The following is a 27,215-nucleotide window of genomic DNA, read 5'->3' as shown; positions in this document are numbered from 1 at the left end:
CGTTGCTTGATCTGCTTCCGTTTACGGTACAGTGACGGCCGCTAAAAAGAAACACCCCGGGAAATCATCTTAACACAAGCCACAATTAACATGGTTTACATTAAAATACGCGTTTATTTATGCCCTTACGAACCTATCCTCCGGTTACGGCTACAATCCATTGTATATAGTTAAAGGCTACACCATTTGTATCGTCTTTTATTACGCTTGTTTATGTCTTGTAGAAAAAAAGAGAGCATTTTCCATCAGATCTCCCACCGTACCATACTGATCGTTTTGCTCTCGCTACATACAATCTGTATACATGCTGCATGCTGTTTTGTCTTCGGAAGGTGAATGAAGGATTTGGTATACATTTTGTTCGCTACATCAAAAACTGGCGTTTCGAGCGCATCGTAAATACACAGTCTATAATCTTATTTGCTAAGGCTGCTCTCATCTCCCTTGCTCTCCAGCGTTCTCTCCTTTTCTCTCTCCCTCTCCTTCTCTATCGTTAACTGATTACACACACACACACACGCGCGCGCTCCTATTAAACATCCTGGTTGTGCCCTGCTTCCGCTATTATCGAAACATTAGCGCTCATCGCTTGTTTGTACTATGGATTATATATTAATCGTCGCCCCATCATGAACCGCTGGAACAGCAGCGTAGCCACTGTGTCCCCTGACCTAAACGCCAACGGAGCGCTAAACGAATGCACTTGAAGAATGAGATAGACGTGAATGAATGACGGAGAGATAGCGGTGACCCCCTCCCCCATTGCCCAAAGGCAGCTCGGACCAACTACTGTCTGGCGGATCGTTCCGTTTCGACCAGACACTCCCGGACGAGAATTCGTGCGTGTACGATCAGCCGCTTCAAACGTTCGGCCGAGTTGCGACTGCCCGAGTACGTTGGGCGCAGATCCCGTCCCATCTCCTCGATCACCATCAACAGCTGGGCATACTTGGACAGTCCGGCATTGTTGGGGAACTGATTGAACGTGGTCACCGGGGCTACCAGATTCGCAGCACTGCTATTGTTGTTGCTGCTGCTGCTGCTGTTGGCGTTGTTGTTGTTGCTGTTGCTATGGTTCGATCCAACGGTTAATGCTAGCGCTCCCGAGGAACCATCGTTGACCGCTCCGGACACACTACTGTGATGGTGGTGGTTGCTGTTGTTGTGGCTGTTGCGATGATTTACCTGCGGGGTAATGGTGATGTTGGCCGTGTGATTGGCTCCATAGTTGCTGCTGCTGCTGCTGCCGCCGCCGGTGCTGTGGTTAGTGTGGGCATTCTTTATCATCGGTATCGGCGTGACCGTCACGTCGGTAAGCTTCGATTCCACGGCCTGTATATCGACGTAATCCATTGTAAAGTGATGGGTTGGATAACTTTTTGCTGCTGCACGGACAAATAAATAACACAATCCGGATCCGGACAGGCACAGTGATAGCGCAGATGACCGTGCGGAAGAAAACTAAACAATCGTCAATTGACAGATAAATGCATAGGGACGCAGTAAAAAAAAACTATGCTATGCGTAACTGTCATACGGCGCCTACTGTAGGATGCATTCTACTGTGTATAGATGATGGAGTTGCTCCTGCTTCCAGCATATCACGTGTAGGTTCCAGGTTCTTTCGAAGGATAGATTTGAATGGAATTAAAATACCTCAAAAACTTAACGATTCCAGCGACACGTGCTTAGTTTTTGGTCTAAGAAAATAATATTCGTTTAAGCACGTGTGGCTTAAAACAAATTCAAATAAATAGCCGTTGCGGTTACACGGACACAGACACGAATTTTATTACGATCTAGGTTACACGTAGCCCGTTCTTCTCCCCCCAGGGAATCTATATCATTAACATACAGTAGTACAATGAATGAGTGTGCAATCGCAGCACCGTTATAAGGAACCAATTAGCAATTATGCATTTGCGCTACATTATCTGTCTATCGGCGCTTGTGATGGTTGGCATAGCCGAGCTTCTTGAGCTGGCGAAGGGCACACTTTGCCGCCGTACACTTGGCGATGCGATAGTTCCTTCCAATGCCACGGAATGTACCTTTGCCGAACACTTCCACCGTTACCCGCACGCGCCGTCCGTCCGTCAGCTTCTCCGGTTTGCTGAAAAGCGGATTTCCAAGCATAGAGGTTAGTGAAACGTAATACGTTACGGCTTGAGAATTGAGGGATAACCCAAATACAGTACCCAAATTTGGCCGTCTCCGGTTCCATTTCGAGCAGTTCGCGTATCGGGGATTTTGGGACCGAGCTGCTGAATTTCTCTATTTCCGGTCCCATCATTTTCCGATACACCTGTGGCGAAGAATGTAATAATTACCGCTTGCTACACACTGGCGTGTCCTCTCAAACCCCCACTTACCTTCCACACCGTATCGAGCGACATGTCGGAATCGAGGAAAATGGCACCGGCAATCGATTCGAACACGTCGCCCAACGCTTTCGGCACTTCCACATCTTCCGCCTCCCCCACACCGCGGCCCTCGCCGGGACCGTCCTCCCCCATCGCACCGTACTCGCCCAGCTCGTCATCTTCGTCCGGCAGGTAGTATTCCTCCTCCGTGATGCGATGCCCGTTCTCTTGCTGGATGCGAACGAATCGATCGATCACCTCCTGCAGCCCGGGCGACAGGTGCAGGAAGTACTTATGAAATCCGTGGCGTACGGCGAGCGAAGCAAAGATGGTATTGTTCACCAGCGCCGACCGCAAGTCTGTGAGCGCGCCCGGTGAATGCTGCCGGCGGTCCTCGTACAGATGGCGCGTGATGAGGTAGTCGAGGATGGCATCGCCCAGAAACTCCAGCCGCTGGTAGCAATCCGTCAGCCGGTTCGGGCTGTACGAAGCGTGCGTCATGGCTTGCAGCAGGTAGGAACGGTCCCGGAAGCGGTAGCCAAGCGCCTGCTCGAACTCCTCGAACCCTTGCAGCAGCCGGGCCAGCTCGCGGGACGTTGCCGCGGCACCGGTTTCGATGCCACCGAACGTAATGTTGGCCCGCACCATGGGCGAGGGCGGTGCAACCCAGTGACCATACTCAGCAATCGTTACGCCAGTGGACAGGGGTCCATCGTTCTGTCCAGTAGCTTTGTAAGGAGTAAGCGCCGTCTCGTTGTTTGAATTAAGCTTCACCGGCGGCTCACGGATGGGGAGCACCCGTATGCCAAGCCATGCCATAAAGAGGAGCGCTCCGCGGGGGCCACATTCGATGAGGTAGGCACCGATCAGGGCTTCCACACAGTCAGCCACCGATTTGTCGGGGATGCTGTGCTGCGTTACTAAATTGTACGGGATGTAGCAGGACCCATTGTCCGCTTCGTGCTCGTTCCCTTCGCCAGTGGTTGTATCGTCTTCATCGTCGTCGTCGTCATCGTCGTCGTCTTCATTTCCGTCCTCACCACCGTTGCTGTCTGCATGTTGTAGGTCGAACCGGTCGACATCCTCTCTGCGTTTGGCCCGTGCACGTTCCTTGACTAGTTGACAGATTTCAGCGCACGACAGACGCTTGATGTCTGGAAGATCGGCCAGATTCCAATGGCAAGCAGGGATCTGGAAATAGTAATACAACAAAAAAAAAACAATTAATTTCTCTATATCGTACTATTAAACCTCGCACCTTGCATACCTTTGCATCAATCAACGTTTGTTCTAGCTCCTTCGGCACGTAGTAGCAGGGTGGCAGCCAGTTATCGTGTGGTTCAAATTTGGCCGCAATCATGCAGTCGCCCAACCGCTTCCTGCGCCCCAACCGGTAAAGGTTCAGATTGGATACCTGCTTCGACCGCAGGTGGCTTAGCTTGCCCTCGTGCACGTTGTCGTACCGGCAGTAAAGGTAGGTGGTGATGGCGTACTTCAGAAAGGAATCGCCAATCGTTTCCAATCGCTCCAGGTTGATGCCATCGTTGGCGTTCGACATGGTTAGCGCTTGTAGAATAATAGCCGGACTGGGACCGGGATGTTGGCTCAAATCTGGCTGATAATCGAAACTGAAGTAATCAACACCCCCGGCCTCATCTGTCGTACTGAGCACACCCGCACTGTCGTGGCCGTTCTTGTTCGCTTCGTCGCTCCGCATGGAATGTTGTTTCGGTTTGTAGTTGCAAGCCATCTGCCCGGCGGCTATCGCCGGAAAAGGATCGCAAATAGTCAGCTCGATCACTTTCGGTGGCGAACTAGCACCCTCACCTTCCTGGCAGCTTTCGTCCAGAAAGTTATCAAACTGTGAACCGCCCCGGAAGATGGTGTACCGTTCCGGGAAGAACGGTCGATTCAAGCAGTAGAGATCGTGCAATCGGAGCCATCGTTCCCCGCTGCTACCGTTTCGCACAAGCAGCTCGAACAGCTGCTCCGGCTCGACGTACGGTACGAGCTCCGTGAACGGTTGCCCGCCCAAATCGTCCATCAGTGCGCCAAGGGTGGCCGCTTCCGACTCGTCCAGCTTCGATCGCCAGTGGCTTACGGACAGCGGTTCGTTCCATCGCACCAAGCTGCCCTGCTGGCGGATGGTGTCTTTGGTGTGATTTTTCTGCCGCTCAAACCGTTGCTCCGCTTGCTCCCGCTCCTCGGCGCACTGCCGATCGCTCGGCGAGTAGCAGAACCCATCGACCGCGTTTTTCGAGCTCTGATAGAGCATATCGTTCTGGCGTGACCGCTCAATGATGCTCTGCTGCGTTCGCTGCCGCTGCAGATCACACTCGGAATCGATCGCTTCGGCATCGGTTTCCGACTTGAACTCGATCTTCAACCGCCCACCCAGATTTACCACCGTGTCCTGTGACTGCGTGATGGTCCGGTTCCTACTGCCCGGCTTATCGCCCGAGTCGTTCGCATTGTCCGTGCCCGATACTGCCTCCTGGCTCGGTTCTATCGCATTTTTCGGCTTTTCCGAACCATCGTACAGGTAGTAATCGTCCTCCTCGTCGTACTCGTCCGAAGAGTAGAAATTGGCACTGCTGTTGCTGGAACAGTCGGAATCGTACCGCAGGAACGAGGGTGACGATGCGCCTCTCCTACCTTCTTCACCCATATCGTTATCGGTTCCAACGCCTACCGCCATTTCGTTCGACCATGTACCAATTTCAAGCAGCGTTCCATCGCTATCAGTCTTTTTATCGCCAGTATCATCCTCTCCATCCACCTGACTCTTTTCAACCTCAGCAATTACACCGTTTTCCATTTTTAGCCCATCTTCCTCATCAACCTCCGCAGCATCACGCACGTTCGGCGCTTCCTTGTCTAGCTCCACTTCATCCTCCACTTCCGGCGCACTGGCATCGATCGCTTCCTGAGCTTGCGCAATTTTCTGCTCCTTCGTTTTGCGCAGCACATCGGCCAGATTCCAGCCAAAGCTTAGCATTGGCCACTGGAACTGGCCCTCCTGCAGCTCGTCCACATTTTCCCATCCCAGCCGCAGGTCGCGTGCCACCTGCCGCCGTATCTCATCTGCCAGCAGCAGCGCGTTGATGCGGTACAGTACGCACGGCAGGCAGACGGCCGCACGCCACAGCGAGGCAGGGAACGGATGTATCGTGCACAGCTCCGGCACGAGGATCTGTTTCTGCTCCAAGTTTTCACGCTTGGCCCGCTTCGTCTCCTCCGAGCTGGTCGGCAACGCTACACCCTTCCGGTTAACGTAACGGGGCGTCAGGAAGTTTAGCCGCGCACTGGTATGGTCAACGTCCAGCAGCGGCTGGCGTTGGTTCTGAATGTGGATTTTGTACTTGCGATGGTAATACTCCTCGAACGTCGCGTAGTTCGACCCGGGAAAGGTGCTCTTCGGCGACAGATGGTTGCATATTTCCGCCACGTAAAAGTACTGCGGCTGGTCGCGGTTCCGATACCACGGCATTACAACGGCGTCCCGAAATTTGCCCACATCGAACGTGTAGCCCTTGCGTGCCTCATCCGGTATGAATGTTGGTCCGCTGCGATGCACGTTCGTGGCAATCTTTTCCACAAACTCCCAGTCCACCATCACGTCGTCTGATTGGAGCGGTGGTTCGTCTTTACCAGCCGCACCCGCAACAGCTTGTTTGACCGTCGGAACGATGAAGAAACAGTTCTCCGTTGCGTTCGCATCGTACAGCATCAGGCTCTTCTGCAAGCGCAACACTTTGGTGAACGTGTACTTCACGAAACAGTTTACCATCTCCAGCTGGTGGGCGGACAGCTTAACGCGCTGCGGGCACAGATCGAGCGACACTTTCACCTCGCCGGACCGGGTGAATATGGGAAAGGAGCTTATCTTTGGTATCAGCTTCGTGGTCAGAATGCCAAACCCTTGTGCGGATTCTTCCGGTGCGTATATTTTGCGCCCGCGCGTATTCTGCTCCTCGGGGATGGGGCAGATCAGCTCCATGCGTATGTGGTAGAGATAGGCGACGGTTTCAGCGTCCGGTCGACACTCGTTGAACACGGAAGCAATCTGGATGGAAATGTACGTTTAACACAATAATTCTAAATAACGCCCGAAGTCAGCGTACATACCCTTTTGTAGTAATATTGCCGCCGTTTTGTTGTGCCCGGTCTGGGGTCGCTGTTTTCGGACAGTATTTTTGCGTCCGATTCCTCCAGCTCAAAGTTTTCCCAGTCCGCTTCGAACGCACGAAAGGCTTCCTTGCCGAACGGTTGAAAGGAATTGTCAAGCTCCCCAGCGGCATGCAGCATCCGGCAGGTCATATAGGCAGCCAGCCTGCGTGCTAGCGTTTCCGTAGGCATCGGCAATCCCTTGAAAACGATATGGTTAACTGTTGAATAGGAACTTACGAGCTAATGATGTCTTTATTGTTGCTTACCAATATGTCTTCTTTCCAGGGCGAGTTTATGGGCAGGCGAATGGTGTATTGGTACAGCTTGCGCCCCTTCCGGACGGTAGTGGCACAGCGCCAAATCGGAGTAAGCTTAGTGAACGTATCGCTCGGCAGCTTGGCACAGTACTTGTTGAGTGTTTGGATGGCATTTCCCAGCCACAGTGAGGCGCACGTTCCGTTGGATTGAAGTGCAACGGCACCACCACTACTCGGACGATACACTTCTAGGCAGTGGTTGAAGCAGTCGGCATGCTTCAGCTCCCAATCGGGCGGCTCTCCATTGCGGCACTTGGCAAGTAAAAGCTGTGGAGAGAAAACAATAAGTTAATTGGTAAACTAACAATTGCAATTCGATGCCAAAACAACAAACCTTTTCAACTTCACGGTAGATGGCAACCTGCTCGATCATCGCATCTGTTGCTGTTTCGATCATTCTTCGGTCCTGATCATCGATCGTTTCGCGCGTATTGTCGTCTTTCGGCCCTTCCGGAATCATGCCATCAAGTGAAACATCCTCGATCGATGCCATATCCTCCTGTTGTTCGTTGCGCGAGGCAGCATTTTCGGGCGTGACAAACAACACATGGTACGCGCCCGGCGCTTTCGCTCGACCCTTGCACTGAGCGTAGGACCGATAGTTGGCGGGACTGTTCCAGCGAATAACTAGGTTACACTTTGGCAGCTCGATGCCTTCCTCCAACACGGACGTCCCAATCAACAGGTTGCATTCGTGCATTCGGAAGCGTTTCAGCACCTCCTCCTGCTTGCGATGCTCGATGGTGGTCTGCTTGAGGCAGTTTTGCGGATTGGTGGCCACCTTGTCCACCGTGTACTGTGGGCTGATGAACTCAAATTCGCGCTGCGAACGAGACACCTCGTACAGCAGCACGTAAAGAATGCGGGCCATCGCCCGGTTGTTGCAGAAAATTAACCCGCACAGCGCATCGGTCGTGTCGTTCGATCGGTGGTGCGAATGTCCCCCGCCCGCGAATCGCTTGCGGCGGAAATTGTTTGCTCGGCTCTCGTGACCGTGCCGGGGTGACTGCACCCCTAGCGTACCACCACCCTCGGCGGCCGCATTGTCGACGACTTTGTGCTTTAGGTTCAACCGTTCGGTTCGCTTGCGCACGGATGCTAGCAAACCGTCCAGCTGCTTGATCCGCTCATCAACGTCCGCTATTTGGGCGCCGAAAGTGTGGTAGCTTTTCTCCAGCTCTTTACACTCGACGTTGCGGCAGAAGCAGTACAATATGCGCTGCTGATTGTGCACCTGCTGATGATGGTGCAGTGTGGCCGGTTGGTTGCGATCTTTCGGCCGGTTGCGTTGTTCACCGAACCATGCCAGCACCTCGAGCAGGCGGCGAACCTTGGGCGTCGAATAGCGCTTGATGCGCTCCAGTTCGGTGTCGTGCTGTGCGAAGACGGACGCCACCGTTGCTCTTGCCTGCAGCAGCGTGGTGTACACCATGCAGAACAGAAGAAAGTGCCGGTCGTAAGGCACTTTCACCTTCTCCTGGTCGATGGTCGTTAGAAGTTCGAGTGCACCGCGATCAGCGCCCCAGGGTCCGAACTCGTCCAGCAGCTCGAGATACTGCTTTAGGTAGCTCAACGGACCGACCGTGGGATCGGGGATGGATTTTAGCTCACGGCGCAGGTCATCGTTTTCTTCATCCTTCTCCGGTTCCCCGTCTGTGTCCGGCTTATCACTAGCGCTATCGTTACCGTCCAGTCCGTACACGGCTAGCGGTTCATAGCGATGCTGCTTCAGGAAAGCGATCTGACGCTGTATTAACATCCTAAGAAGCTGCGTCAAATTGGATGGCTTGGGTGGGATGCATTCCAGGATTAGTTCCGTAGGTTTTGTGCTGAATCTAAAACATAAAGCAAACGACGGTTAAATGAAAGTCACACACAAACAGCGAGTGAAAGCACCTCACCTGAGAACGCTTGTGATGTCGCTCGCAGTTTCGATACGTGCACGCAAGCATCGTTCAAGGTAATGCAGCTCCCAGCACAACCGTTCCGGTGTACAGCCCGCACCATGCAATGGACCAGCTAATCCCAAGATTCTCGTCCGTTGAGCGGGCCTATCGGACGACGGTGCCTGATGCGTCAGTCGAGCACAGATCTCCCACAGTTCCTGTCGACCGTAGTTTTTGTGGCATTCGTCCACAATCAACAGGCTTATGTCTTGCACCCGTACCGTACCTTGCTCGATGTACTGCAGCAATGTTGTTTCACTGCCGAAGAACAGCACATCGGCCGAAGCAACATCCGTCACCGGCGTGTTGGAAGCACCGTCCGGTTCGTGTGACCCTTCACTGTCCTCCACATCATCGACGTTGGCGACCTGTAGGTCGGTCAAATTCGAAACCATCGACGACAGCAAGCTTCGATCCATTCGCGTGAGGTAGATGGCTTTTCCCGGTGCTTCAGGGTGACTGCTCCAGCGATTGGTGCGCATCGACTGGATCAACTTTACGGCCAGGAACTCTTTGGCGGAATTGTGCGCTATACAGACGATAAGATTTTCTTCCCGAGCCGTAGCCAGCAGCTCGGTTTGATAGTCCCGGGGCGTGAGGGCTGTGGTGTGGATGTTGCCATCCGTCCAGTGGAACAACGACATGGTGATTGCGTGCGAGGAAACGGGGCGGTTTGTACTAAACTACACTACGTCTATTGCACTGCTCTTGGAACCGATGGTTTATAATACATGCTGCGATGCGGCTGGAAGCCCTGGTATGCAAATATTCGGCACCCCGGCAAGAGCGCACATGCTGAAACACTGCACGAAGAAGAAGCGTCTTTTTTTGTTGTTGATTGTGTGTTTGTTGTGATTTGTTTGGTTTCACGCCGGGCACAGTGGGCGAGCGGTCATCATTGTGTCGGTTGACGTTTCATGATTTTTTTCTTCAATAATATATTTGAATCGACAGTTGCACTTGCACAATGTGTGCACTTACGCAAAAAGTTTTTTTTCTCATTGATTCACTGATTATTACTGCAACAAACAAGCACATCTTCTTTATTGATTATACTGTTTTGTTTAATTTTAGATTAATGAACTCGTTATTGCAATAAGAAAAACATACAACCATAAAAAGCTTTTTTGAGATTATTTTTTGAGAATCAATAAAACATCCTACTAGAACGGAATTTTATCGCTTCCTGTTGGGAACTATTTTTTATATTTTTGGAGTAACGTCCCGCGCAATCATAAAATAAATATAAAACCATCAGTATGTGTCAGTAAAAAAGAAAAAAGGAAATTTTTATATTTTGAAAATAGGATCAACATTTTATTAACAACCATTACATAACATCCAACATTTACAACAATACGCAGAACAAATTTTACAAAATCTCAATTTATTTAATTATAGGCCCTTACTTTCCCCCGTTTTAATGCACTCATATAGTATATCACCCTTCTTTGTAAAAGGTTTCTAGTATAAAACTAAGTTAATGTACATATACAATACAAATAACACATTGTAAATAAAATGCAACAATGCAGGGCACTGCGGTTTAATCAATTTCCAGTTTCCGTAGCGTGCCAGAGAGATCATTGCCATTACTTCGTCGCGACTCATCGATCTTCCAGCGCGTACCATCGGTAATGTAATCGCTATAATATAAGAACAAACGTTGGCATTCTTTTGCTTGATAGAAGTGTGCTTCACTTTCGGTTTCGCTTACCGTTGCAATTTAATTCTGTTGAACCAATCCTCTTTATGCTTAATGATTGACTGCTCACCACCGTACTCGTCGGGTAGGGCGGCCTTGGGCAGGTGCGCATAAATCGTTTCCGAGTTGGGGAGATGGAAGTGTAGCTTTTTTTTTAATAGAAGTTAATTATCAATTATTTACGTAACGAAAAGAAAATATAAAAACAGAACATGAAGTTCTCCATGCATACCATTTCGGCCACACGTTTCTTCATGAACGGTTTCACCAGGCACATGACGCGATCCAGAAAAGGCGTACAGTTGATCACATGGATGGCCTTCAGACGCACCGGGTGTGCTTCCTGTGGCGTACCGGAGGAGCGATAGAAAGTAGGATTAATTAAAAAAAACAACCCTAAATCATAAACCTTCCCAAAATCGTGGCCAAATTTCGGCCACCCTTACCTGAGTGTAGCGCATGTAGACGCGCAATGTCGACAGTACGACCTTGGTCATGTGGCGAAGCGTGAAGCCATTCATGTCGAAGATCGGCACGTCTCCACCGTCGTTCATCGGGACATCCGGTTGGATCATGCGTAGATCGGCAATAATGAAAAACGTCTTAATGACATCGTTAAAATCAAACTGCAATCAAGAGAGAGAGAGAGAGAGAGAGAGAGAGAAGGAAAGAGATGAACAGGTGGTTAAAACCCATAGAGATACAAATCATTCCTTTGCGTCCAACTCTCTCACCTTATCGGGATCGCAATCTACCAAACGATAGTAAATAAACTTGTCCTCACAGCCTTCCACCGACGGTAGGGGCACCATGTCACTAAAAATGAGTTAAATAACCATTTTTAAATATGATTACACAAGCTTCTGAGTGAGAGATCGATCGGAAGCAATCGAACGTACATTGCTTTTAAAATATTCATCACATTGCTGTTGAGCGGATCGCGGTTGTCGAAGATCGTCGGATTGTTCTGCCGGAGGGTGTAGCCGAGAATGAAAATTTTCTTTGCATACTCGAGATCACCATGGGTTGAGTGAATGTACCGCTGCAGTAATGTTGGATCTACATATTTGAAAGTGAAAATTAAATGTTAATTGTTTAAAACAACAGCATATCGCTATTTCACCAGCCGCAAGGGAGTGTGCTATCAACTTACGTATATTCTGGGGCAGATGGGGCTGTGTTGTAATCCAGTCCTTCAACCGTTCCGCTCCCTCTTCTAGATTAAACTCCTTTTCGATGCCCATCGTATAAATGGCGTCGGTCTATTAGCCGAAAAAGAAAGGCGTTCGATAGTTAATTTAGGCGTTTATCTGGAAGCTGAACCCTGCTTAATTGCGAAGATTACTCAATGTATCTTTTATGCAGAATGACGGTGTGTTTGTTTTGCTTTTATTTCCAAACGATTATCAACAAAACCTTAATTTATTATTTTAGCGTAACGTTTAAACGTAACCCTTCATTTCAGTCACGGCTTAAATATTCGCTACAATCTTTACGACGATACGTCACACGCATCGCAGTGGCTCAGACCACAAATTACCCATTTCCAAAACAAAGAAAAGAAGCCCATTTGTAAGGAAAAGAAAAAAAAAACCGCAGCATAGCATTAGCCCCGAGGTGCGACACTGAAATCAGCGCTTCTCACTGTCAGATAAATCACTGGCGCGGCCAAGGTTAATGTTGGCTGGTGGACCTGTTTTGCGTTGATTCACTCGCGCGAGCTTTGCGCGTACCGGTTTGTGAGGAGTTTTGCATCGGAGTTTGATTTTTACCTTTTTATTGCTACCACTCGGACTCGTTTAAGAACTAAAAATTCTCCCTCATCGACCGGTTCCGGGAATGGAAGGTGGCTTAAAAAACGTGATCGAATCATACCGAAATAAAGAAGCGCCGCACTGAACCAGGCACCAGATGTTGTGCTAAAAAGCCGCCGTATCTCCAGAACGGGGTTCAAAATTCTCGAGCAGCTTAGCCGGACTTTGCGGAAGAGTCTCGCTGCTCGAGCAAACATTTGCTTATGGATGTTTGCTTTGAATCGATCAGTTTGCTAAACTCGTCCATTTTAACCAACCAAATGGTGTTTTGCAATGGTGTTTTTCGTCGGCCATACCCCATGCGAGCAGGGAAGACGGTGCTTTATATAAAGTACGACAAAGCAAAAGCTCATAAAGACTAACACGAAACCAGCCACTCAACAGGTGCGCACTGGTAACGTTTATACGGGTACGGGAGAGCGGAGCAAATAGTGTTCCCATCGTGCCGCAACTGGCAAGGGTCAGAAAATTAATATCATCTTTAACCTTCTGCCGCAAACGGTTTAGCAACTCGCGCCTCAGATCGTTTGCGTGTTGGGTTTGACATCCATTGTTGGACAGGCTCCGCGGGAGGAGGTGCTGCGCATTAGTTCGTTCGAAACAAACGCGTGTTGTCCCGCCACATGGTGACATATTGTGTGACGATCGTGTACGTGGTTGAGGGCCACCCAGAAGAAGAATCGTATTTCTAAGCACCTGTTTTTAACTGCAAGCTCTGTCTATGTTTTACTGACCTTAAGATTGCAGTCCTGTATCGTGTTCGTTTTTAAGGCAGCATCGTCTAAACCGATTGGGCGAAGGTCATACGAGAGCTTGGAATGCGCGTTACATCAAATCAGTGGAGCTTTGACGACACCCACCACATGCAATATTTTCGCGAACGTAATGTCCTCTATTCTGCTTCTCTATCTCGTTTGTGCGTGTGTGTAACTTTATATGTGATCGAAAACACGACCCGAAAACATCGATACACACATATCAAAACGGCACTAAAATCGGAACCAGCGAAAATGATAAATTGAGCCAACCACGACCATTTCACCATTTCGTCGTTCGTCACGGTCTATCTGAGGGTTATCGAAGAGAGAAGAAAACGGTGGCGCATGAAACGGCTGCCAAAATACGAAGAAAAAATCCACGTTTGGTGCAATATTTGAGCGATGGAAGGTGTTCCAAGCTCACCGCTGATCATGGGCTAATCGAAACGATCGTTCAAAATCCGATCCAATCAAAGCGTGGTGTTCCTTCGGATTGCAACAGCTTCGACTGCCGTTAGAGGGGTCAGAAAAAATAACACACACACACACACACACACACGTCCAAAACAGCGAGAAATATTAAACCGGCTAACTAAACAACAGCCTTACACGCAGCTCGTGCGAAGCGAGCGGTGGTGATTAACTATCGAGCGGCACCACGATGCTTAGTATCACCTCGACCTTGCGGGTCAATCGGATCGGGGCAGGTGATTTGAAACTTTAATCGCCGGAGCCTGGTACTAACCTTGGCGACAGCTGCATTGTGTTGGTGCACGCTCTCCTCAATAGCTGTTGCCTGTCCGTACCATGTCTAAATGATTTGACACCCGAATTAGAGTGTAGCAGAGGTTGCCAAACTGTGAAGCTAATTGTTTTCTCGTGTGAACCCCACTACAGCTACAGGGATGAATATAATATCTAAATTTAAAAAAAACCAAGTCCATCTCACACTCACTAACCTGTGGTGGAAGTGTTGTGGATCGGTTGCAACATTGCCACCTTTATTTTGGTTTAATGCCTTTCGGTTAGCAATTAAAAATAATTGAAATCCCACGAAAAGTGGATAGCTCCAGTAGGGGCAGGGTATCTGTGCGAAGGGGTTTATGTTTTATGCCAACAGGGCTGGCTGCTAAAAATGAATGCTAACGATGACATAAAGCAACAACGTTTGCATCTCACCGGACCTAGCAAAGCGACAAGCCTCCGCCAAAGATAAACTATGCGCAGTGAAGTGATGGCATCTGCAGACATCATTAAGGAGTTACGCATGAAAAACGTTATAAACTTTTTCACTCAACGCTAGCAGGAGGCTAACATTGCCACTGCCCAACAGGGAGGGTGTGTGTGTGTGTGTGGAATTACCTTTATAGTTATCGCGGGGTTTTTTGTCTTATTCCGTCTTTTTTGCAACCACCTACAACGATATTGTGGCAGGCGAGACGTATACTGCATTAGGTAATGCATCCGTGCAGTTTGTGAAGAAACAGAGCAAAATGTAATGATGAAATCCGGTGTGACATGTGTGGAGCCATCGACATCGAGTGATGCCGGTTCAGAAGCAAATGTTTCGGTTTCTGCCAATTTGTTGTCAGAAATAACGAGCAACCCCTCGTTATGCAGTCCCGCTCCAGCAGCTCGACTGGTCACCCGGTGTGTAGAATCATTCCATTATCAACTTCACAAGATAGTGCGCTATTTCACACTTACTCGCGTTTTCAGCGGCCCAAACCGTGAAACAGATTAAAAAAGGTCTTCATGGCTGAAAGAGTTTGCTGAAAAGCGGCCAAAGATGTAATCGCCCTCAAGACGCGCGGCTTTCTTTTCTCACTCCCAATCTGTTGCCACTTTTTTACTCACACCTGCCCGCACAACCCTCCCACTTTAAAGGAGCTGGTTTGTTAGTTACTGTTTAGTTGCAACCACTAAAGCAAAAGCCCACCACGTTTCGGAGGGCGACAGCAACCCAAAGGGAAGGGTTCGTCGCTTACGGGCGGGTGTTGTTTGTACCAGCGGTGTGTTCGGTCGGGCCGACAAGAGCTAACGACGACCGCTTCGCCATCAACCAATGGCGAGAGTGTTCAAACCGGGCACGGGCTTAAGAGAAATCTAGCTTTGCCTAGTTTTGTTGTGGTTTTAAGATGCATTTTTAGCCTTTTTTTTCCATTTCGTTCTTCTTTGTTCAAGTCTTTCGTTTCGGCTGGAACAGCGAACTACCAACTACTACAGAGCTTTGTCTGCAAATCGGGGATGTGTTATGTAGGCTTTGTTTTGTGCAGCGAGATAAACCTTCAGCTCAATTCCACCGATATGCAGGTGGATGCAACGATCTGCCATTCGCTCTCGCTCTCGCTGCTGCAACTGTTTCAGCGAAAGGGAGGGAACAGGAAATTAAAAAAAGGGAATGCAGTTTTGATGAAGTATGCATAAAAAACAGGTTATATGTTGAGCTCTGAAGGTTTAAGCGAATATCGCGACACTTCCTGCTTTTGGTACGAAAAAAATGAAAACAACTCGCACAGCAGCTTGTCCGCTTCCTTATGCACTTTTACAAAACGAAAGAAAAACGATCGTCGCGACAGTGGTCTTGAAGTCTTTAGAAATAATCAATGCTGACCGTCACACTACGCTGCAATTATCACACAATGTACACTTCCGGTTGAGTGCACAGCTAATTTCTATGAGGCTTAACATATAAAAATGTATACAGTTCGATTTAAAACGTTTAAGACACTGCGAACCACTAAACCTTCTCAACTGTTGGTTGTTTTTGATCGGCCAGCTTTACTTACACTGTACAACGGTTGCAAACAATCGAACTAAACGAAAAGCAATGCCACACTGGTAAAGTTAAAAAGCTTTTAAAGGAAAACACACAACACCCGGGGGAGGACAAATGTAAGAGTAACACGCGGCCAAACGCTCTGCCAAACCGTGTCCGACTGTGATCACGTCCGAACGGATTGTGAGAGGAAGATTTTCAGCGCCTCGCCACTTGAGGCCAGCCAGCCAGATCGCTCAACCACCAGATTCGGTTGGGTGCTTTTCGCGCTTGCTTCGCTGGGTCTCTTTCGGCTCTCCGGCATATCGCCGTTTCTGCTGCTCGCGGGCGTGTTTCCTGTGATAAGGTGTAATGCTTAAATCGCTTGAGAGAAGGAGAGAGAGAGTAAAAAACTCGTCGCATTCATGAGCTTCGCGTGGCATCGACCGTGAGGCAAACCGTCGTTTGTCGTTGGTTTAGCGGCGGAAGGTCAGCATAAACAATGGTGGTAATGGCGGCAGGCGGCAGCCGGTTTCTCGTGCGACATTTCTCGGGAAAGTGAGGTTAAAGGGTGGAGGTAGATACAAAAGAAAGATCAGTAAGGGGTGGAAGGGAAGGGCGGATTGATAAACACACCGACCAACCAAGTGATCGGGTGGGTGGAAGATCGGTGCGGTGTGTGTTGTTCGCGTTGTCCGAAAACGATTTATTTGAGCGAGGGAGTGTTTGTTTCTCTCCCATACATTATGCAACTGGTTCACTCGGTGGTATAGGGATAAACACAAGCTGAAAGCTTCTTGTCTTGGCTTGGTAAATAAATGGAAGAAAGGAACGAAAATAACACAAACTGCAACCTTGCCAAGACTGTTGGTTGTGACTTTGAAATAACAACAAAAACCATCTTGCGTGACGACGCGTTTGCTTTACGTTAAAAAAAAAATAAGCAGTAAATACTTCTCCAGAACGTGCTTACAGTGGAACATAAGACGACGATCGCTAACAGCTAAAGTAAGCATCGAGACATTGCACTGAGTGGTGGACACTTCACCGCAAAGATGGTAAGCTTTCTTCAGAAGCTTTCCGTACTGCGGCAGCCTCGCGACCATGTCCTTGGTTCTCGCATGTACTTCTTGATCAAGGGTGTACTCAATCAATGTTAATTGATTTGTGAGCCATGATCTTTACAAGCGTTAGTTCACACGATATCCCATCGAATCATCTGAAAGTTATCCAAGCATGTTGGTTAGGCTAGTCAGAAATAAAATACTGCACAATCGAAATAAAATAAAATAACAGAAATAAAATACTGCTGTACGAAAATATCTTTAAATGTATTTTGTACAGTAGTAATCTCAATGGCACAACCGCTTTTCACAACCAGAGACAATAACTCATCTGAAACCATAACGGCTCTGTTGTGGATGTTGTGGAATGGATTTGTTTAGCAAAAATCCCCCCAGCACATTCACCTTTGGCCGTGTACATTGTCGGTGAACTTCAGTCCATCCGGCGACAAGGTGTACATATTGATTAGAAGAAATAAACCGGTAACTCAGTGAATCATTTAACGACCGCACGGTCGTCGTGCTTGCCGTGTAGTTGGGCTTGATCGGGGAATGGATTTGAATTCCATTATACGCCAACTAATTCCATCTCATTACACAAGCCGGTAGCAGTCGGTGGTAGATTTCCGAGATTGATCGCAGAGCAATTGTAGATCGTGTGAGAACAGTCACTGTTGCTTCCGGCTTACATTTATTTCATATGTACCGCTATAGACCGGTGGCTGTAGTGTGGTGGAATGGATGGATAATCTTATCATCGCTTGGGTAATATTTCTGCAAATTTGGCCTGCTTAAAGGTGATAAATTGCTATCATTTGATACGACACCAGACACATTTTTGATACACGTTTACCGAAACACTGTTTTTGTTTTGCTCCGCCACGCTGATCCACTATTGAACTGCCGTTTCGCTATCGATCAGCTGAGAGATTAATGGTTTGGCCTACATTTTTTGAGCGGGTCTCAATTTCGCAGCTAAAAACGCGCTTACAAACGCAACACACTCCTAGCGGTTTAAGAGCTTTGGTGGGATGGAATGTTTTCAGCTAAGGGACAATCAATTTTAGCATGTTTGCTAACGGTGTGAAACGATTTCTGACACCATCCCACACACCAACGCGCTGCGATTGGGATAGAAATGATTGAATAAGCAGATAATTAAGAAAGCTTTTTGCCGCTGTTTACCCCCAGTGAGAAGGTGTGTAGACAATAGGATGCCCTTTGCGGGTCACTTCACGTATGCCAAGGCGAAGGGAGCGCTTTTTATCGGCAACACGCGCATTCGAGGGTTGTGTCATCGTTGAAGTACATCCGGTGCAATCGGAGCGCGTTGTACAATTTGTAAATATTATTTAGTATAGTAGTAAAATGTGATTAATTATAATGCACCTGCAATAAAAGAACAATTTTACGTTGCTGTGTATGTATGCAAAGGCAATATTTTATGTTTTATTGTATCCATTGAATTGATTGTTACTGTGATATGACATGAACACAAACAAGAAATGTGATATAATTTTTTCACTAACTACAGTTTGTTCTCGAATCACAAAGTTTATGCGTTCCCAAGTCCGGTCTCGTGGTATACTGGTCAACTCGCGCAACTTAATAAAATGCTGGTTATGGGCTCAAACCCCGAATCTACCGTTTCCCCATAAGCAGGACTGGTTAACACTCGAATATATTAAGCAAATAAGCATAAAAAAGTTTATTTTGCGGTTTTTTTTATCTTTTTAATGATTTACAATTTTTTACATAATCACAAGATATTCTACATTACACAATTCTTGGAGCAAATTGTACTAATTTAACACATTATCTGTGAAATTCAGAAAACTACGTATCTCCGAATCTGCAAGTCAGAAACATACTGTACTTGAACATAATCAGAACTCAGAATCATAATCTTAAAATATTAACTTAGCTTAACTTACTTTAACTTATTTTAATTTGCAACTTGAACTGCAAATATTGCTTAAACTTTACGTTGTTGTGGTGGTATTAATCAGCGTTGATTTGGTTATATATATAATATAAGATTTAAATAAAAAAAACTTCTGATTTATAAATTAGGATGGCTGATTCAATAAAACAATAGCTCATAACAAGTAATTTGATGTTCGAGTTTTTTTAATTATTCACTTTAAATTGTAAATTATTATGCCATTTTACCTAAAAACAATGCTGCATTAAATATTCATTTATCACAAATGTGTTTGGATACTATTCGATAATAGCTAGATAATTTGGAGTCAACATCATTCATTTTACCCAGTGTGCGTAATCATAGTGGAAGGTCCAACGGTCACGATTGGCTAGGTCAAAATGTATTAATCCACGATACATTAGATTTGCAGAACCATGCTTCTCGAAATGATATGTTTTTTTTTTTTGTTTAAAATTATAGAATGTCGTAACAATGTGAATCAAACAGCTAGAGTTAGTACATTTGGGCAAAGGCAAAGCTACCTTGCATATACTGTGGAACCCCTCATAACGATTGTAATCCGTTCCAGTGCCTCACTTGTTATGCGGGAGACGGATTCAAGTCACTGCTTGCATTGCTGCATAATAAAAATGTTAAACGATCTTTTATCGGGTTGTTTCTAGGAAGAGTTCGTTACTCAGATGTTGGACACTTCCAATTTTCTTTTATCGATTTTTCGATAACGATTGAAACATTGTTGTAAATATTATTGAGCACGAACTAAATTTTCAAAGATTACGATTAATTTGTTAAATCTACAGCACTGTTCCATGTATCATACCACACACTTGTACATCATACATTTATACTATATTTATAGAAATTCTTAATGTTTGTGATCTTGATTTCACATTGGAATCAAAAAACGAATCAGGAAGAAACATGTTATTGATCGTTATGCAAAATTATACTCGTTAAGAGAGGTATTTGTTGGGCATTTAATAGGTTTACTCGTTATGTAAAAATCTCGAAATAAGGGGTAATACACTGCAAAATTGAAGTACCGCAAACGTAAATGGTTTCAATACATTGATGAATGAATAATTCTGAATACAACAATCATTCTTAAACTAATTAAATATGTAGATGAAATGAATACTAATGAAACTTTTTAAAACCATAATTGACAACAAAATGCTGGGTTACAGTATTTTGTTGTCAATTATGGTTTAAAAAGTTTCATTCGAGTTCGACCTGTTCTATACATTTCAGATTATTTGGCCTGTCCCTTAGTATAGTCTGCAAAAAACATAACAACATGCCCGTCATGGGCTCAAGTCCCGTAAGGACCGTGCCCCTCATACGCTGAACTGATTATCCTGCAATGATTATATCAACAAGTTACAGATAGCCAAGCTCAGTACTGGCTGAGCCAGGCCTAGTGCCAAATAAGAAGATGAAAATTAGATTATTTATCTGCTTGTTCTAATGTTGTCTAACCATAACGGGCAGTTTAAATAGTTTGTTAATTAAGAGCCCCAGTTACCTTTAATATGAACAATGAATCTATTTACACTTATTAAAGTAAAAGTAAGCATTCACGCCCGTGTGTAATTAGAATCGTTCTCTATTCTCCATATCTGTAATCGCTTCTGTAGCTTCAACAGATCGATATCGCAATGCATGTAACATTGCTTTCCCAACACGGCTCTGATCATGCCGTGCATTTCTGTATCCTATCGACGCGGAATAATTGTATTCCACACGTTGCTTATCGGCCACCCCAAGCGCAAATGATTGATGTTATCCTAGTGCACCGGCTCCGGCAAGAGCCAAACATCAGGTGAAGGTGCACATTACACGTTCCACGGAATGCTGCCCGCTGATCTCAAGAAGATGTCTGTTCTTCGCTTGCCTGTTGTTAAACCAACACACCAAATGCTGAGGTTCGGTGGGATTCATATTTGTCTAAGGAACAAAGCAATTCACCATTTACTCGTAGTTCACACACATATACACACACACACACGCGCTATCATCCACCAACCGCAGCCATTTGCTCAACCATGATTGATGGAGTTTATCGATTGCTGCTCTAAATTTCTACACAATCGCACGATTTATTGCTCGTGGTGTACTTCTGGCGGCAACCAATCGTACTAAAGATCTTTAAGCTGATGCCAATTGTTGGGTGCGAATAAGCGAAGGGAAGGGAGGAGTAAGAGAAGGAGGAGGAGGAGGAGGAACGCAGGGATAATGTTCCGTGCGTGCGAATGCGATATTGATCGGTTTTAGAGCAAAAGTGCCGTAATCATCAAACCGCACACCATTCCACAACCATTGATTATGCACATTTATTCGGTTATGCATGATAAACTTAATTAAGGATAGTTGACGACCCGTGTGAGTGTATTGCAATCGATTGTGCGATATCGTGATCGTTCCGAGGTGTGGCGCTTCTTTGGTCGATGGAATCTGCCGATTGCCTTTATCTCTTTAAATGCATGGACAACGTGTTTGGGAGGAACCGATTCGCACACCGTGTGCCCGTTATCGGATACTAATTTAATGTACATAGATGATGGCGGAACAAACATCCATGAGATGGTACCGCACACACACTCACACACATGCTCGCAGAGATAACTTAAAGGGAAAATAACTCGCCACAAATAACATACGATATGCAATAAAAACAAGCAAACTGTAGTCGTTCACGTTCGCACACCGAACGACCCCTTCCGAAGAGGATAACCAGGTTGCCACTAAAGAAAGTGTGCATTCTCGCTCTCCTGCATTCGCCGCTTCCGGGTCCGCTTTCGAGTTTACTTTTCAGCTCGTTTTACTATCGCTCCCATCGCACCGGACAAGCATACACACGACCTGTGTCCGGTAATATCGGAATTTGTTTGGTGCTAAACTGCTAAGCTAGAGTGCACCGAAGAGCGCAGTATGTTGAGCGGAAAAGGCGGGGGCGAAACGCTGAAACGAATTGGTAGCGGGTCTGCAAATGAAGTCGAACACATCTGTCGGTGGTCGGTGGTCAGTAGTTTATTCGCCTTTTATGCTTCCCGCACCTCCATTCGGTTGCTCGTGGAGCCTTGCTTGCTTGCTTGCTGTGGCGAGTTGTCCGACGGGGTTCATTTCGCTCCGTTGCAACTTCTAACCGGATATCTGTCGGTGCCAAGCTCTTACTGCCTGGCAGCCTGAGTATTGTCTCACGCTTAAGCTGATTGAGTTTGCTGACACACTGTGGCAGTAGTACACATGGCAATTGGCAGTGACGAGTGTACGTTACCATTGTCCTGCTGTCGAACAAAGTAAGCATCCTGTCTTGTATTTCGTCTTATTAAGCTTTGTGGTGCTGTTCAACTGTTGAATTTAGGATCCTTATTTAGAAACTTTTTGGATTTCCAAACACTAAAGTACAACAGGAAACATTAAAAAAAAAACCTCACTACACCTGTACAGGACAGAACAAAGAATCAGGGAAAAAAAAAGAATGCTACCAGAAAGTCCCGGTGTGCGTGGGAATGTAAAACAAACGGAATAAATTTCCATCAAAAGGTAATGCACAATTGGCGAGACTGTTGTTATGGCAGGAGACAGGGTGAAAAAAAAAGAAGAAGTAAAATAAAAACCAACCTGCATACCGCCCACAGGTCCGGCTTCCGAGTGCAATGTGCGGCTGCTGTTTGCGAACGGATGGTTGATTTTTTGCCAGCAAACAAAGGAAAAGTGCAGGAAGGAAAACTTTTCCCACACCTGCAGCGGGCGGCATCGCGCGAGTTTTACTCTTTTTCGAAATGGTGTACGAGTGTGTGTGTGTGGTCGCCCGGTGATGGTCACACGGTCGGTCCGCCGGGAAGCTGAGCCGCTGTCCCCTTCCCATCCACTTTATCCTGTTCCTGCCGGTGTGAAAAGAAACCATAAATTATGCTCCCACTTCAGCCAGGTTTCCACTTACACCGGGCCAGCTAACGGTGGACCGCATTTAACCGACCGAAACTTTTGCGCCAACCGTGTCCGCGAATGCTTGCTGCCCGTGTACAGCAAAACAGGCCGAAAATGTAAAACATTTCTTAAAACACAGTACCGCACAAAATCGTATCGGGGTGTGAAAAGAAGTCAACACCACCGAGGGAGAAACAGAGAGAAAGATACAAAGGGAGAGAGAGAAAGAGCGAGAGAAACAGTCACCCGTGCGGGCCACTTGGAATGGTGCAGTGATACAGATTACGCTAGAGTAATTTATATGTTTCACCTTCGTGCGCTCTTGGGCACGGGACCGGCACCATTATTTAGCATCTGTGATTTGGCGTCCAGTCCAGTCCAGAGGGTAGTTAGAGGGGAGCGGATACTAACTCCCCCCCCCCCTCTGTTCGTGGAATTCAAACACACCAACAATGCAAATGAAAAGTGCAAAAGTTGAACAAAAAAACACGTTATTTGTGGATATGCCGGCGTGGTAGTGGCCTTCCCTTTTTGTTTTGTTTTATCTGACCAGTCTGCGAGGCGTCTGGGAAAAAACGGCCCCCCAACAGCGCCTCACACCGGAAGCGCCTGTCTGGCTGTGTCTGTTTTGTAAATTAACTGTTTCAATTAACGGCTTTCGCCTGTACGTCCGGCGGGGCGAGTTTGGTGTCGGTGACATGGCCGGCAGCGCGCCGTCCGAGCTGCCGGTCAGATTTGAACTGTCCTCCCGATGCGTTCAAACCAGGGGGAGGGTGTATTAGACACTGCTAATTTGCGCACACCGTACCACCAAAACACCTTTTGCGTCCGCGTAGCTCACCGATACGCATCGAATGTGTGCGCGTTTGTGTGAAGGTAAAACGGGAGGATTAAAGCGCTCGGCTCTTTGGCTGCGTTCGGAGCCGTGATTATGGGGAAACGTCGAGCCGGAGATACGTGGGACACCAAACACACACACACACACACACACTCACATACGTGCCCGGTCAAAACGGTAAGCTAATTTATGGCCATAGTAATTATCTGTCAGGACAGTAATGGGTAAGAATAGGCAATTAAACCGGTTGCGGTCGATAGTGCCAATAATGAGCGTTTGATGAGATCGCCATCGATCGGATTAACATCGGTTCGGAAGTCGCTCGATCGATTGTGGGTTTTAGCGAGAGTGCCACGCGTCTGAAAACCGGGGAGGGAATTTGTGCATTTGCTCCGTAGGTCCTACATTCCTACTCCAGCAGCTCTATTGAAGTAGAACAGGAAAGGCGCACAGCGAGAAAGCGCACACACGAACTTTAATTAAACCCCGAAGGCGGGTGCGGATCACGACGGCTGCCGCTGTGCACCCGGCTTGTGGTTGCAGCATTGTAATTGGCCACTGATTTATTGTACGTAACGTGTACGTTGGTGGTAGAATACTGGGGCAATTGGTAAAACGAGAACGAGTAAATTTTTACCAAACGTAGCAGCAATAATAACGTGCACATGGCCGGCTTTCATTAATGAACCACTATCATGATGCCATTTAATTGCACGCACAATTCAATCAAATACGCTTTTTTGAAAACCTTTTCACTTACCGCGTATTAACGCAGATAAGACAATCTACCTTCAGATCTCTATACCTCTCTCTCTCTCTTTCTATCTGCGAGGGAAATTATTCGTCAAACGATCAAACGATCCGGGATAAAATCCCACCGAACAAAAGCCAAATTAACTGGAGGACCTCGCTTCTTTAACCTGGTGACGCGGTCTCGACTACAGTCATATCAGAGCAATTTGACCGAGTTAGAATAACGGCTGGTGGTGTCGAAAACGGCGGGCTCTTCACGTCTAAATTCATTATTCATGGCCAATCTGGCGAGCCCCAGAGAAGGTAATGGTTGAAGTTGGCACAGGACGATATCGATATGGTTTGCCAACCCTACGCGGCACAGAAAAGAACGAAAGATAGAAAGAGAGAGAGAAGCAGAAAGAGAAAGAACAAGAGGCTCGCCTCACTCAAGATCAATAAACGGAGGGGGAAAATGGGGAAAAGTCATTAGTCAATAATTAGCATCGATAAAAGCGCGGTCCATTTGAAGCAAATCTGCTGCTGCATAAGTTTGTGCGCCTTGGAAAGCCACGAGCAAACTCTTCCTGAGTGGATGTGGCAAGTGGGCCCAGGGAAGAAGAAACAGAAGAAGGTTAAACTGTTCTGAACTGGTTTGATGGAAACTTGTTTTCTGCCTTGTCTAACCACCCTGTCCGCTTTGCCGTACCCACTAAAATCAGCATATTGATTTCGCTCGCCGAGAGGCTAGTGAAAGCGGACGTTTGTATTTTCCTATCCCTTTCGAACATTCGGCACCGCCCTAGCAGCTCCGGTGCTTTTTGTAGGAACTTTCCTTTTCCGTTTCGGCAAAATGCAAATAGTTAAAGCGGCAATTTTGCTCCCCGTCCTCTCCCACCCCCGGTGCTTAAGTGGCTTTCCGCGGCCCACCGGCTTGACCGGGTGAATGGCATCGAGTTCTAGCTGCGGACGAGAAGAGGTTTCAAGGGCCAGCCCAAAAGTGTGGCTCGAAATAGAAGATTACGTTTTTATTTACATTTGTATCGGTTTGCGGAGAGTCTTACCCACTCGATCTGCCCTACTTGGCGCGTTTCTTCTGTTTGATTGCTCCCAAGGTGGGAAGGAGATGGCAGGTTGGCAAGGTGCTTTATTGTTTATCTTACAAATCCTTTCCCGATCATGGGTGTGAAGGGAAACCGGGTCTCATTTTCGAGCGCCAAAATCGATCGACTCGAGTGGCAAGGAAGGATTAACGAAGCATTGCCTTTTTTCCATTCTTTTGACGTTTGCCTAGCTGGTTGCCTAGCTGTATCCTATCGGCGTAGTGCGGAAACTATAGGGCATGAATAATCTTAATAACTCGGGCTAGAAAGTAAAGTAAAATGGTATATTTTTAACATTGATTATAGTAGTTTAACCTTTCTAGAAAGCTTGCTTATTTGAACCCATTCCAGTCGATTACACATTCTCTTAGAATCATTCTGCCATTACCGCTATTCTAATTGAACACACTTGTTTCGGTAAACCATCAATCTAAATAAATAAACCCCCCCCCCCCCCCGTTTTTTGGAAATAGTAGTTTGAAGGTGTTAATTATTGATCGTGTGGAAATCAATATAAATGCCGTTCGCGTGAAATATTTTCAATTTACCTTATTTTAATGATATAACATAAATTCAGCCGCGGCACTCATAATCAACACATTGACTCGTACCACGAAAAACAGGCGCAAAATCAAATCAAAAGTACGCTAGTTAACGTTAACTTATATCACAGCAATACATCCCACTGGTTTATCACTGGCTCCGAAGGGAAAACCGCGCAAACCCACTGAATAGTTCATCATGTGCGCCTTTTTTTTAAACATAATTTAATGAAACGATCGTTGATTTAATTACATTAAACTTTCACCGCTCCGTTGGGGATGGGTGGGCAGAATCATAACGGCAGCAATGAAGCAAACAGTGCACCAACACACACACACAACCGTCAAACCATCACGAATCGATTCAATTAGTGGAAAACGTTGCGCGCCTGACGCCTGACCGGTCGGTGTAAATTACGACCGCTAGCTTTACTGCCGGTGCTGTTGATGGTTGTTAATAATCGCTTTATTACGCAAAGCAAGTGCCAGCTGGTGAACGTGGCGGTAATTCCTGACAGCTTTCCCGAATCCTCCTCCGGTGGGTTCGCATGCACGCGAAGTGCATTTAATTCCCCTTGCGATGTAATCGTTTATTTTCATCCTTTTGCGCTACCTTTGCATCCTCGTTTTCTGCATTTTGGGTGCGGTGGGACTCGCTTGGTTGTGGATTTATTTCCGTGAGGAGAACCAAACAAGTAAAAAAAAAAACTCATACAAATGCACACTTTAAGCTTGTGCTGGGTGCATTAAATTTATGCATAAAAAACGTTTCGATGAAACCATTGAGATCTTTCAATTCGCTTTCTTCATTCATTCACGCTTGCACAAATCGCTGTTAATATTTGCAAAAGTTACAGTTCAAGAAACCCCGGGAGCGGGCAGCTGGTTTTTACACGTTGCTCACAAACGCAACGTAACGCTTGCCGATACTGCAGCTCACAGACACTCCAACGGCAGCCAGGGGTTGCGCTTTTTCCGAGTGCATATTTTTGGGCCAACCGCCTGTCGTGCACTGCTTGAAGCAAAACAGCCCATAATTCATTTGCCACCTTAGGCATGATCACAATTCCCTGGTGGGGCTCGGGGTGCACGGGGTGCGCTCAGGCGGTAAAGCGGCACACAGCCGGCAAGTGCACGAAGATATAGGCGCAAGGAAATCCTATTAAACTTTTCGCCATAAATATGAATTAATGCATGGAAATTCAACAAATTCATTTGCCATTT

General features: G+C 46.8%; 3 protein-coding genes across 3 annotated transcripts; all 3 read right to left on the bottom strand.

Annotated features, from left to right (window-relative positions):
• Positions 1 to 85: 85 nt before the first annotated feature.
• LOC5667628 (cyclin-dependent kinase 2-associated protein 1) lies at positions 86 to 1,779 on the bottom strand. Its single transcript, XM_001688309.3, has one exon. The coding sequence runs from the start codon at positions 1,351 to 1,353 to the stop codon at positions 787 to 789; it is 567 nt and encodes a 188-aa protein (XP_001688361.2). The 5' UTR covers positions 1,354 to 1,779; the 3' UTR covers positions 86 to 786.
• On the bottom strand, positions 1,767 to 9,665 carry LOC1273124 (endoribonuclease Dcr-1). The gene is made up of 8 exons (XM_003436208.2): positions 8,752 to 9,665; positions 7,185 to 8,685; positions 6,800 to 7,117; positions 6,492 to 6,731; positions 3,631 to 6,429; positions 2,373 to 3,554; positions 2,199 to 2,305; positions 1,767 to 2,113 (listed from the first exon to the last, which is right to left on the bottom strand). Exons 1-8 carry the CDS (start codon positions 9,438 to 9,440, stop codon positions 1,939 to 1,941), a joined length of 7,011 nt encoding a protein of 2,336 aa, XP_003436256.1. The 5' UTR covers positions 9,441 to 9,665; the 3' UTR covers positions 1,767 to 1,938.
• A 418-nt stretch (positions 9,666 to 10,083) lies between these two features.
• On the bottom strand, positions 10,084 to 16,098 carry LOC1273125 (alpha-tocopherol transfer protein). Its single transcript, XM_312077.5, has 8 exons — positions 15,863 to 16,098; positions 11,655 to 11,763; positions 11,401 to 11,560; positions 11,236 to 11,317; positions 10,948 to 11,127; positions 10,734 to 10,844; positions 10,514 to 10,647; positions 10,084 to 10,442 (listed from the first exon to the last, which is right to left on the bottom strand). Exons 2-8 carry the CDS (start codon positions 11,743 to 11,745, stop codon positions 10,343 to 10,345), a joined length of 858 nt encoding a protein of 285 aa, XP_312077.3. The 5' UTR covers positions 11,746 to 11,763; positions 15,863 to 16,098; the 3' UTR covers positions 10,084 to 10,342.
• Positions 16,099 to 27,215: the final 11,117 nt, after the last annotated feature.

Source organism: Anopheles gambiae, chromosome 2, assembly GCF_943734735.2.
Source record: "Anopheles gambiae chromosome 2, idAnoGambNW_F1_1, whole genome shotgun sequence".
Classification (NCBI taxonomy): Eukaryota; Metazoa; Arthropoda; class Insecta; order Diptera; family Culicidae; genus Anopheles; species Anopheles gambiae.
The sequence above is the reverse complement of the archived record's forward strand: the minus strand, read 5'-3'. Positions and strand labels throughout refer to the sequence as shown.

Coding starts and splice junctions, on each gene's coding strand:
- LOC1273124 (XM_003436208.2), bottom strand. CDS start 9,440: ATGTCGTTGTTCCACTGGACGGATGGCAACATCCACACCACAGCCCTC. Junction 2,306..2,372: donor CGCTCGATACGGTGTGGAAG/GTAAGTGGGGGT, acceptor TCTTCGCCACAG/GTGTATCGGAAAATGATGGG. Junction 2,114..2,198: donor CCGGAGACGGCCAAATTTGG/GTACTGTATTTG, acceptor TCCGCTTTTCAG/CAAACCGGAGAAGCTGACGG.
- LOC1273125 (XM_312077.5), bottom strand. CDS start 11,745: ATGGGCATCGAAAAGGAGTTTAATCTAGAAGAGGGAGCGGAACGGTTG. Junction 11,561..11,654: donor CCATCTGCCCCAGAATATAC/GTAAGTTGATAG, acceptor TCAAATATGTAG/ATCCAACATTACTGCAGCGG. Junction 10,648..10,733: donor AGAAACGTGTGGCCGAAATG/GTATGCATGGAG, acceptor TTAAAAAAAAAG/CTACACTTCCATCTCCCCAA.
- LOC5667628 (XM_001688309.3), bottom strand. CDS start 1,353: ATGGATTACGTCGATATACAGGCCGTGGAATCGAAGCTTACCGACGTG.